Here is a 13,092-nt window from a genome sequence, read left to right as displayed (position 1 = left end):
TGTGGTACAGAGATATTTGCAGAAATTTATTGTGGTAGTAGAGAAATTTATCCAAAAATTTTTGTGTTTCATCCTGTATGAAGCCACAGGGAGATCAAACTGGACCGGGACCTGGGGGGTCTCAAAGAGGGACCTGGTAATGTAGTTTTGAAGAGATACAAGGTGTATGCTTATCTAACAGTGATGTCTTCTAACGAACTTAAACCTTTCTGAGCCGTTAATCTATTTATAGGATCATCTTTGGTACACTAAACAGACCACCACACATCCATAGGTCAGATTAAACATGGAAGAACTAAACTAATCAATGATAAAAAAATGAAGGTCACATTGAGTGCAACATTCATCTTGTGAACCTCCTAGTTGCCCTGTCTGCAAAAGCAATACTTTATGTATACTGGCACTTGATTTTTTCTGAAAATTTCAGATTGTATTGATAATTGTTCCAAGGCAGGGGATATACACAATGATGATTTTTGAAGCAAATAGATAAATACTGAAACACAAGCACCATTTCATCTTTGGAAGGGAAACTATCAAGCATAGAAAAGAGCGATTTCTGACCTTCTTAACCTGGAATATTGCCACATGGATAAGGCAGGGAGTTTTTCAACCATCCTTCTACTTATTGTATTACTATTTAGGAGTTTAAGAGTTTATGATCTTCTCATGGAGGATAGTGTGTTTCCTAGTTTAAGCTTCCCTTCATAAACTAAATTCATCTCATTGCAGTTTGAGCAAAAATTTACCATTTGTATGAGAAATTGGAGACAAATTCCTCCTAAAGTGGGAGAAAATGGTTAACAATTTAGGATTAGATCATTTGTGCTCAGCAGGCCTTGTAAATATTAAGTGTAGTAATAAATGCAAGATCAGTTGCAACTCCCGTTTAGGATTTAAGAGTTTTTTTTTCTGAAATAATGGGTGTTAATGTAGGGCAGCAACTAGATTATGAGTTTATTTTCTAGTTAAAAGCCTTTGGTGCTTGTGTAACACTGATTGAGTTTTAGGCTTTTAGTTGTCATCAGATCTATTTGACTTGAGAAAAAAATTTCTGTCTTCTATCTGCAGTTAAAAAGCATTTATGTTCTCATCTTTCCCCTTCTTGGATCAGTTCACTGTTACAATTTGTTAGCTTATGTCAAAGGACATCCTGCTTTGTTTGGATGTTGAACTCATTAGTTTCTCTTCTATATTTATTTCTGGATGAAAAGGATTTCTTTATCATATGGTTTGAGTTTGGATTAAGACATCTTAACTCTTTCGTGTTGCTATTAAGCACACATTTCAGTTCTTGGGGATTGTAACATTCTTCTGTTTATTAATACTTTTTCATAGTTGCAGGTTTGTTTAAAATCTGTTTCACTATAAAGCTACATAAGTTTCGATTTTAGCATGGAGGAGGATAAAGCAGTTGCTTATTATGATGAATTAGCACGTAAAGGTGGGGGTGCAGCCAGATTTAAACAAGGTCTTGGGTTTTCAAGCCATTCTTCTCAAGAACCCCCTAGTAAAGGCAACACTCCATCTGCTTTGAGTAATTTTGTAAAGGCAGCAAGCCCTAGCAGGGCAGAAGCAATAGGTAAAGAAATCCAGATTGAAAATATTAGAGAAAAGCTCAAGAGAAGAGGTGAAAATGTCCTGGAACAACACAAGGGAAGGGATGGTGCCAAGAGTCAGCATTCAAGGCAAGAAGGCAGATCATTTGAAAGTAGAGAAAGAGATAGATCAAGGAGTTTGTCACCAAAAAGGATAAATGAAAAATCACATGAAAGAGATGGAAAACATTCAAGACACAGAGACTATCGTTCAAGGAGCCCATATGACAAGCATAGAAGACACAGGTCAAGGTCTGGAGGGAGGTCTTCTAAACACAGCAGTAAAAGAAGTTGTCGAAGAAGCTATTCGCGCAGCAACAGAAACAGAAGCACCTCCTCTGATAGAAGTAGGAATCATCACCGTCATAGAAGAGCTAGTCATCAATCATCTAGTACGAGTAGTAGCAGTCAGTCACACAATAACAATTACCGGAGAAAAAAGAGAAGAGAACGAAGTATCTCCTTCAGTTGTTCTGAGGATGAGGGTCGAAGTCCACCATACTATTCACGAAAGAGGGGCAGAGGCAGGAGTAGGTCACCTGCTTCTCGAAGGGACTACTCTAAGGAGAGAACACGGAAATTAGATAAAAGCTTATCTCCTAGGCAACAAAGAACAACAGAGGAATGTCTTCCTCATAGAAACAGAAAGATAGAAGAGGCTAAGCTTACAGGCAGGCAGAATGGGAAGGAAACATCATTGAAGAGTAATGCTAGTAGTCTTAAAGAAAAAGCTCAGATTGTTGATTATTCGAAGCTAATTGATGGTTTTGATGCCATGGTAAACGTCTTTCAGATTACAAGTTTGTTTACTATTTGTAGTTTTTTCTTTTATTTTATGTAAGGATAAAAGTTATCAAGTGTTAAATTTTTTAATCAGTGGCAGAAAATGTTACTTTTTGATGGTGTTTAACAAGTGAAAGCATTTAGTTGCGTATAACTTCTTGCTACAGGTGGTCCAGAAGAGTGTGACAATTATTGTGTGCAGTTGTAACATAACTTGATGACTATATATATTCGTAATGACTTGCTTATGTTAAATAGATGTTTTATGGCCGTGTGGAGTATGTGCCACTTCACTCCATGGCTATAGCTGATCCTGACGAGCAGCTACTGCAATAAAAATACTTGCAACTTTAATTCCAGATTTGTTTATCTAATACAATAAGGGAGTCTAAGTACTGGTTTGTTGATGTTGATATTGATGCTCATTTGACAAAATTTTATATGATAATGGAACATGATATTGTACTTGAGAGTAAATGGTTACTGCACATACAAGGGATTCTTAATAATTCCTGTATAATCTAATTTTATTCATGCATATCTCCGCCTTGGTGTTACTGATTGTTCATTTTGTCATTCTAATTGCATTTAATCCCTACTTGTAGTTTTTAAGTTCTTACAAATATCTACATTTTATGATGGTCTGTCCCTGGTCTTATTTGTTTGTTATAATAGAATATTCTCTGGAGTATGAAGCAAAATATATTTTCTGTAGTTTTTAAGTTCTTACAAATTTCTACATTTTATGATGGTCTGTCCCTAGTTTTATTTGTTTGTTAGAATAAAATATTCTCTGGAGTATGAATCAAAATATATTTTCACAAGCGATCATAATGGCATTGGTAGACCAGGAAATTCAAGCTGTGTATGGTATTGCAAAATGGGAAAAGTGTTTAAAAAGTTCCATGAATTCAATAGTCGAAGACCAGTGTGCCTTGCTTGCAGACTGCTAAACTTTTAACTATATCTATAGAACTCTGGTCAATATGAATTAACTGAAACAGGAAATATCTCCTTATTGGAAGTGAAGGAAGGTGTTTACTTTAAAACTGTATGAAGAGAAAAGATAACACTAAATGTATGCAGTGTTTGCTTTTCTATTTTGATAAAATTAATACTTGGAATTAATAACAGAAATAACAATGTATACCAGATAGAGGAGTAAAAGTATATCTGTATTCACACATGAAGTTAATATAGAAGTAAACCAAAGTGTTGGAAATAAGCCACATCGGAACAAAAGATGGGCTGGTCTTATAGGGGCCAGTAACTTAGTGGTAGAGCAAGCACTCCAACAGCAAATGGAAGGTCCTAGGTTCGAGTCCTAGCGAGTCCATGAAAAGTTCAACATGGTTGTTGTGACGTTTTCACACATCGCCCCATTGCAAATGGGGACCCCCCACTTTTTTGCTTGATAGTGTATTTGTCGTAGCTTAGTTGTCTAGCTTGGCCATAGTTCAAGTCTTTAATCTTTTGCTTGTGAGGGGATGCAATGCCTTGTTATCAAGATGTGATCAAGTCGGGCAGTTTGGCAGCAGTCAGGTCCCCCTCTAGGCTGGTTTGGAGTCTTTGCAGCTCTAAGTGCTCAAGTGATAAGTGAGAGTCAAATGATAGGTGAGAGTGAAGGTAGTCATTGGGTGATGCTTCACAATGCAACCTTCAAGTCAGGTCAATGTATGAGTCTTAGGTGTGATGAGCAGTCAAGCGAGCAGGTGGATGCCCTTAGGTTAGAACATAGAAGCGAGGATCAATCAAGAAATCATCAATCTGAGATGAGGCGATTGATGAAGATGATTCAAGGTCTAAGTGATGATGAAAGGAAAGAAAACACCAAGTCTTCCCTATGAACAAGTCACTCTACACTTGGTGAAATCAATAAGTGACGAGGTTGAAGTGAGTTATCCTTGACTCATCAAAATCCACAACCTTGAAGGTCTTGATGATGATGTCATGTGGAAGTGGCAACGAGTAAGTTTACCACTTGAATCCTCCAAGTTTGCATGCGGAGGCATTGAAATGATCAACTTAGACAAATGATGAAGCAAGGAATGACAAAATCAACTTAAAGTGGAAGTGAAAACTTTTATCCTTGAGTTGCTTAGATCCACGACCTAGAGACTTTTATCCTTGAGTTGCTCAAATCCATGGCCTAGGAGACTTTTATCCTTGAGTTGCTCAAATCCATGACCTAGGAGACTTTTATTGTCGAGTTGCTCAAATCCACAACCTAGGGGACTTTTATCCTTGAGTTGCTCAAATCCATGACCATGTGCACCATTGTTGGTTTCTTTGCCATGTTAGCTGTCAATAACATAGGATTGATCGTTTTGTCTCTTGACAATGGAGGTTATTGTTATTAGGTCTTCATTTTCTCTTGATTTTAAATGGGCCATCTCATTCTTCTCAAATAGAGTAGTGGTCATAACATTTTGGACTTTAGGAATACTTTTGTAATAATCCACTACATTAATTGGTATGATATTTTGAAGGACATATAATATCTGTATCAAATTGTAATTGATTTGATATTGTACTTGGATTTGCGTTTGAGTGGTGTTGTTTGTTAGCCATAGCATTCTTCACTTTGGCTTTTCTTCAAAAAGTCATTCCTTTTTCATATGTGGGTCCAAGTACATCGCCTTCTTTGCGTGGGCTTGAGTAATGACCAATACTTTGTTATACCTTGCTAAATCAATCATGTTGATATTGACCTTTTTCTTTAGCCAACCAACATCTCCATAGTCCCCTAGTCTACACCATTTGCATGGTAATATTGTTGTGCCTTTTTTTTTTTTTTTTTCTAAAGTAGTTTCTTTCCACAATTATATTTTATGCGATCTTCATCTTTAATTCTGTGCACCAAAGATCTTTGCTTTCTTTACTAGTTTCTTTTTCTATCTTTAGTTCCTTCATCATCCGTATCATATCTCTTTTGAAGGCGTGCATAGTTTTAGATTCATTCTCACTACTGTCATCCAAACTTTCATCTTCCTCTATGTTATTTTGTCATAGGACACTTTGTCCTCACTCTCTATCTCCAATGTCCAATAATAGGCTTCTCTATAGGATGAGGGTGGTACTACCTTCATCCTTTTTTGCAATAAAATAATGAAACCTTCGATGGACCATCTTTTCTTGAGATCGTTAGTCGGTTTCTTTCATAACTTTACTTGGAGTCCCTTGAGCCTATGATTATAGGCTTTGTCATTCTTTTGTTTGCCTTGCTTTGTGTTATAAATCTCCACAATGATTTCATTATTGTTTCCTTGCTGCTTGAACTCCTCTTCAAAAGATTTTTTCAATCTTTCTAGAGAAGTTTTTGGAAGCTGGTTCAAAGCCTATGATTGTAGACTCTGACATTCTTTTGTTTGCCGTGCTTTGTGTTATAAATCTCCACCACGCTTTCATTATCATTCCCTTGTAGCTTGAACTACTCTTCGAAAGATTTTTTCAATCTTTTCTAAGAAGTTTCAGAAGCTGGGTTGACCTCTATGTACCAATTTAATAGCTATGCCCCCTAGAGTTGTTGGGAAGGGATTGTTGCCAATAGGATCTATCATCGTAACCATTTGTTGTCTAGATTGTCTTGCAAATTTTACAATGCCTTTCAAGATCCTTTGATCCATTGCCTATTAATTTGGGCAACTTATGACTCTCAATGTTGGGACTTAATGGTGGAGCCACCATATTTTTCTTTTGATGCAACCTCATTGCTTGGAACTTGCTCACCAGTTAATTTTGGTAAAGGGACTTTGGTGCTTATCCCCGCTCTTGGCCACGTAGGAATCCTCAACTCGTCCTACTTCAATGTTTCACACTTGAATTGTCTTTAGGTTCTTTCTTGTACACCTTTGGCCTAAGAGTTTTTGGCTTGGTTCCTTCAATCATCAATTCTTATTCAATCAACAATTCTTTGATACATAGACGATTACTCTTGTATCCTTTTATGAACAAATCTTTAGATGCTATCTCCCATTCTTCTTCATCTACTTATGGTTGTACTAACTTTTCTAGTTGGTTGAAAAGATTGACCACACTTCATTGGGTAGTGGTAAGTGTCTTGCTATCTCCTCCCACTATGCCCTTATATGCTTCTTTGTATTAGAAATCTTTGTGTTTTCTCAAATACGGCTTCGAGTTCGACTCTCCTCTTGAGATGGAATCCAACTTTGTATTTGTATGGCTGGGGTTTCTTGAGTTTCTTCCAATATTCATCTCCTTCTTTCTCTTTGTTTTACAATCCTTAAGGACTATTTGAACTCTTGAACATGACCACATTCTTGCCTTTATTAGGGTCTCAGAGCATGAATCTCTTGAATCTGACTTGATTTCTTTTAAGGGCAGTGATGCAAAATGTTGCTCTTCTATTTGATAAAATTAATACTTGGATTAATAACAAAAATAGCAACGCATACCAGACAGTGGAGTAAAAGTATATTTTCATTTGCACATGAAGTTATTACAGAAGTAGAACAAAGATGGTCAGCCAAGGATCAGACTACTCTCCTTGATGATGCTAAAGCCATTTAAAGGACTTGATGGTTGCCATGAGAGCAACCATTCATCAACCAATTCTTTTTATTTTGATCGGTAATATTTGTTTTATATTAATATACCTGTAAAAAGATACATTCCAAGTCTAATATCATCAGAGATTTCTACACCAAACCCTACCATCCCGGCACATTTCACCCACCATTAACACAACGGCAAACATAGAGTATGCATAACCAAAAAAGGAGAACATGCTCCACACTACCCATAAGTCTAGTAAACCCCAACACTTACATACATACTAAAAAATCCCATGATTAAATTTCAGTGGTTTCCTCAATGAATCCTAGACTATTAATAATCAAAATTTGAAACAGAAAACACTGCAGCTTTTCGCGAGGCTCCTGGGTCTTCGACCCATCTCTATACTTTCGTCCTTGCACATTGTCTCGTTGCAATTGCAAAGTCTTCCGTTCCAACTTTCGAGTGTTTAGATATTCTTTCAATGACGCCCAACCCATTTAGGCTTCTACTTGACGCTCATCTTAGTTGCCAAACACACTCCAAATAAGGCAAGGCTGCACCGGAGTTTCATGTAACCAAATTGGCACCAATCTCCATGGTGAGCCCACAAGACTACACCAGGTTCCGACATTGCCAGGATTACCGTCATACCACCACACCACTCCAGCTTCACACACTCTTTCATTGCCCTCAAAACTTCCTCTTTGGACTCTAGTTCCAAACCCCAAGCATTGAAAGTTGAAGCGATGTTGATGTTGGAGCGGTAATGATGCTTCGATTTTAGAAACTCCTCTCCCAAAATCCATTCAACTATCTGCCAGAAAATTGGGTCATCTATTTTGAACACGCTACAGAGCTGCTTCTCTGTAATTTTGCCATGAAAACACTGTTGCCGTCTCACTGTAACTAGTGTAAAATTCGTCTCCATGGCACCTGGCACCCGCCCACTCTTCAAGGCATCAACTCACATAATGAAAATGGCATATGTTCATTGGGGCTTTAAGGAAAGCATTCACCACCTCTGTCCGCCCATTACATTAAATGATGGTGTGATCCGCTGTCACAAAGCTTTCCGATTCTTGATAGTAAATCTCCCCAAAATCCTCAAATAAATCCAGCCCACTTAATTCTAATGATGATACGACAGTATTTGACAGCTTTTCTGCCACTTGGTTGCCACTCCTTCTCACATGTGTGATTTTGAAATTCTCAAAAGAGGAAAGAGCAAATGAGATTAATTTAATTATTTATTCAAATGCCAAGCATTAGTTTCCCCTTTTGCTATGGCATTAATCACCAATATCGAATCCCCCTCCAAATGAAGGCAATTTACCTTCAACTTTTTTGCCATTCAAATGGCTTCCCAAGCAGCGTGTGCTTCTGCCTCATTATTGGTCCCCTGAGAGTCTCGCGCCACAAACCCTGCACCTGATGGGCCAGGGTTGCCCTTGGATGCTCCATCAAAATTCAATTTCGTCCATCCCGGTTCAGGACATTCCCAATGCTCTTTCAGATCTGATTGCTCCTCAGGATTAGCTCGAGAAGGCCCCTGAATAGGCCATCTATCAACTGATTCTTATAACTACTTGAAAGCCAACAAACAATTAATACATAGTAGGATACAACCATATTAACAAACATAATAAAGGCATTGTATTCTGACTAGACAATCAATGCATGTACAGGTTGGAGAATTTCTTTTTGAGAATCGGTGCTACCATTAGTCTTTTAATGACTCTTTTTTTTTTACCAAGGGCAGTATTCACACCGCTATTGGGGATTATAATTGTTTGTTGGCAACCATGCCCTCTCAGGGAGGTTATTTTCCTGTTATATACTATCCTATGTATTTTCAGTAACATCTGAATTATGCTCTTTTCCAGTTTCAACAAAAAATCAGTCTTTTAGCTGTTTTATTGTTCATCTTTGCAGTTTTCAGAATTTTAATTCCATAGTATCATTTTAGCTTTTTAGACTCTAAAGTAGCATAAAATTTTCAGAATTGTCGGATAATAAATATAACCCCTAATTTTTTTTGTATGTTTTGCCAAACAACTGACCAAAATCAACATGAGATATTAAAACATCACTGCTGTAGCAACTGTTGCATAATTCCAAACTGATAATGAAAGTTCCCCGCTGATGCAAATTTCTGATTTGAAGTTTGTCCCAATTTTCGTTTACGTGTTACAATGCTCATGTATAAATTTGGGTGTTGAACAAGCATAGCAATAACAATAAATGCATGGAAAACACCTGCTGTCATAAAGGTCTGAAACTAAATATAATTGCTCAATACATTTGCTGCTCATAAAGTAGAAAGGTAATCCAATTTCAAGGTCAACGTAACATTGCCAAATAGAACCTTTTGCTGACATGCATTTTTCAGTTTTGAATCCATTCAATATTCAATTCAGAATGTTTACATTTTTTCATGAAAGTTGTCGATACAAACAAGGCATAACAGAAGGAAATATTTCTGGTGATGAATCTAACAACCATATACTTCAAATGCCTCAATAGGAAGCATTACAATCTGTTTTCAGATTTGTTGCAGCAATCCATGTGATGATGTTGTTAGCATACAATGCTTTTTTTGTGTTTTCAGTTTTGTTAATGGTTGCATCTGACTATGTATTAATTGTTTGTTGGCTTTTGAGAATTTATAGGAGTCAGTTGATGGATGGTTTTGTTCTTGTGGCAATCATTGAGTCCTTTAAACGGCCTTAGCATCATCACCAAGGAAAGGAGTCGGATCCTTGACTGACCATCTTTGGTGTACTTCTATAATAATTCATGTGCAAATAAAGATATATGTGTACTCCACTGTATATTATGCATTATTATTTTTGTTTTTAATTCAAGTATTAATTTTGTCAAATAGAAGAGAAAACAAATTGAATATATTCCTATCTTTCCATAACTAAGTAGGATTAAGATATGAAAGACTATTTTCAGAAGATTGTTAATTAATTTGAGAAAGGATAAGAAAAAGAAAGAGAGTGCTAATCTCTTATTAATAAAGCCCGGCAAGTCTTTATGAAAGCCATGCATATTTCAAACTCACTAATTAATAGAAGTCACCCATGTTTAATTAAACATACCAACTAAAGTTCTTAATACTTGTTAAAGCCATGGAACTCTTGACATTGAACATGAAATGTAAAATGTTTTGTGAGCTGTAATTTTTTTTCCCTCTGATACTTTGTTTTTTATAGTTCTTGTACAGGGAACACTGAAGGTCATAGGATAATTTGGTCCACTGATCATTTTTCTAGTAGGAGCATTCTTGTTGATAACTAAGTCTGGCAGTTGATAACTGTAGCTTAGGAAGTCTAAAAGTAAATACTGTCTTTCCCACTTCGTTTATCTGGGCACAGCCCACAGAAGATATCCTTTGGTGTTCTGAGAGTGGTTCATGACATTTTGCAGACTCCAGCAGAAAAGGTTAAAGCAAAAATGAGGCTGCAGCTATCAGAAACTGGTAAGGTTCTTCTGCTAAGCCAGAAGTGTTGTTTAGTAGAATTCTCTTAAAGTTTAAGATGTTTGAGTTGATTTCATGCTAAATAGATTGAAAAAAATATCAAACCATTGGCAATTTATCCAGCTAATGGTATTTCACAGAAAAACATAAGCTAGTTATGTTCTCTTGAGGCATAGGTTAGTTTTATAATGTATTTAGTCTTATTTTGTTGGTATTTTGCTGATGGCATTGAGGTCTTGTGATTGAATTGTGGAGATAATTATGAAATGGATAGTGTATAGTATTTTAATGTTGTTTTCCTTCTCAAAATTGCATGTTAAAAGTTCCTGAGTATTTCATTTTTGGAAGTTTCTTCTTTATTATATGTTTGACAAATTTTAGGCTCTTGTTTTGCAGTCTAATCTAGAGGTCAATCTACCAATATTCTGGTGGATTTCATTCAGCAGTTATATTTTATCATTCACTGTTTACTGTTTGTCTGTTGCTTGGAAAAATCAGTATTAGATAGGAGTGACATGTCTTTTCAAAGTCACTTAGCCTCTAATCTTGGTCTTCAATATTCAACTTACTACTAGAATTAATGAGTCATTACCATCAACAGTTTATTTTTACTATTTACATTTCCTACCAAGATTATGGTAGATTGGAGATAGAGTTCTTACTATTTATAGCATGCAGTTTTGCTTAATTGTTTTTACTGGAGCATGATGCATGTACTTGAAGTAAGAATGCAAAGTTAGATTAGCGCATAGAAGAGAAGGTGGTGCTGCCTTCTGCCATCTTATAGGGGCACCGAGTTTTATGCATATTCTATGCCTATAGAGGAGAATGATATAGCTGACAAAATTTTGGTTCTCCTAGCTGGAAAGGATACAAAAAAAGGCATGAGTGAAGACTGGGAACGATTTGACTTCAACAAGGAGGCACCTCTTGATGATGATGCCAAGCTTGATTATTTTGGAGGTCAGTTCCTCTTACTTTGCTTGTATATATATTTTCAGCTTGTAGTGAAATCCTGCTGCAATACATTTTTTCTTACATGCCATTCCTTGAGTTTCTTCTCAGTTGATGTACTGGAAAACGGACAACAGTGGTTCCAAGTTTCGTCCGTATTGTTGGGCTATTTCTTGATCTTTTTATCATTCTCACTGGTTGCAGCATTTTTCTAGCAATGAATTGAACATGTACTTACATGCCATATACAAAAAGTTTAGAGCAGGGTGATAAAAATGTTCAAAAGAGCCAAGAAAACTTAAGTTATAATGGGCCAATTTTTTGATTTTGTAAGCTGGGACTGCTGACAATAAAAGATTGGCCATGATATTGATGAATGTCTCATAAAATAAAAATCTTATGTATTGATGTAAGTGAAGGAACAGCTGAACCTTAGGAAATTCTTTTTAAGCATCTGTAGAATCACTATTTGTTCATGTTTTGCTGCTTTGCTGATAATTTATGCTGTCACTGTTCCTAGTTTTAGTTTTAGCTTTGGATACTTATTTCAATTATTTCTATTTTTACACTTTGTTTGACTTACTTTAATCCCTCGTGGATGTTAACATAATATCATTCATTCGTTTCTTTCCTGATGGATTACAGAATTCCTGAGGTTGGCAATGTTGATGTGTTTTTCATGCACATGCGAGCACAAAATAAAATACCCAAAAGTATCTTATCCTCTCTTGAACAAAGTTACTCAAATGTTGAAGATTAGCTTAAGGATCACTTGAGATAACTCCAAGGTTCTTGTATGTCGGGTCATGACTTGTGGATTAGCACAATGGTTTGATGTGATAATGCTGGAATCACAAGGGGACTTACGTTGAATTGTTTAATGCTTGAATCGTTGGAACTTAGATTCTAACTATTTGCTTGGATAATAAAGAAAGAACAAAAGGCATAGGGTTTTAGCGAGTCTATTCTAATCCTTAAGAATGCAAGAGAAGAAGAAATGATTCGATGGAATCCTACTGGACGAGGTCTTACCATCAAAATGAACAATTTGACACAAGTTCAATGCAATCTTCCAAGGGATAATTCAAAGATGTTCAAATCATTATCATCTAGTATTGATTACCATTCAAGTTAATGCATAAACAATGGATGTATAACAACTTGAAGTTAAACTCATATCATTCTAGTTGACCACACAAGGCACGCATACAATCAACAAGAGGCTAGTGGTATGGATGAGACAGATTCCACATAAATGCATTCAACAATTCTTCCATTCACTCTAATTATCATCATCTAACATGAAGATCCAACAAGAAACCATGCACTTTGTAAAGAAACAACACATTCCACCATAACTTCAATGAAAAGGAAGTTTATTCACAACTTTTGGCAACCATTTCTGCCTTCTCCTTCTCTACTCTAGCTACTATCTGTTGTTTGTAACTAGTTCGAAAATTAATTATAAAGCAAAAATCAAATTGCCCAAGGCAACATTTGATTTTTGCTAAATAGGGTTGGGCCCGCCCTTACTTGTATCCACACCCAAAGGTAGCGTGGGCATTCAAACTAACACTGGCGCCAAATTCAATATAGGGCCGACCCTATATAATATAAGGTGGAAGCATTCAAATATATATACATTAGCGTGGAAATCAAATTTGAAGTTGGCGCCAATTACTTATTGGGCCGATCCAATAAGTCAGCAAGCACCATATATATATGGTGTCATTTGGAGTGCATAACATGAGTTTC

The 13,092-nt window shown here is 36.3% G+C and overlaps 1 protein-coding gene across 12 annotated transcripts in view; it reads left to right on the top strand.

Moving 5' to 3' along the window:
• Positions 1–13,092, top strand: part of LOC131029200 (uncharacterized) — a 78,165-nt gene that overhangs the window by 11,048 nt on the left and 54,025 nt on the right. For 11 of the 12 annotated variants that reach the window (XR_009102725.2, XR_009102711.2, XR_009371777.1 and 8 more), the window contains exons 2-4: positions 1,345–2,376; positions 10,332–10,383; positions 11,245–11,346. Coding sequence is in view for 9 of the 12 variants with exons in the window: in XM_057959650.2 (XP_057815633.2) it covers positions 1,396–2,376; positions 10,332–10,383; positions 11,245–11,346 (1,135 nt within the window). In the remaining 3 variants the exon portion in view is untranslated. Of the gene's footprint in view, positions 1–1,338; positions 2,377–10,331; positions 10,384–11,244; positions 11,347–13,092 lie in introns of all 12 variants that reach the window. The other variant, XM_057959619.2, reaches the window with a different exon arrangement.

The sequence above is a fragment of the Cryptomeria japonica genome, chromosome 3, assembly GCF_030272615.1.
Source record: "Cryptomeria japonica chromosome 3, Sugi_1.0, whole genome shotgun sequence".
Taxonomy (NCBI): Eukaryota; Viridiplantae; Streptophyta; class Pinopsida; order Cupressales; family Cupressaceae; genus Cryptomeria; species Cryptomeria japonica.
The sequence above is the reverse complement of the archived record's forward strand: the minus strand, read 5'-3'. Positions and strand labels throughout refer to the sequence as shown.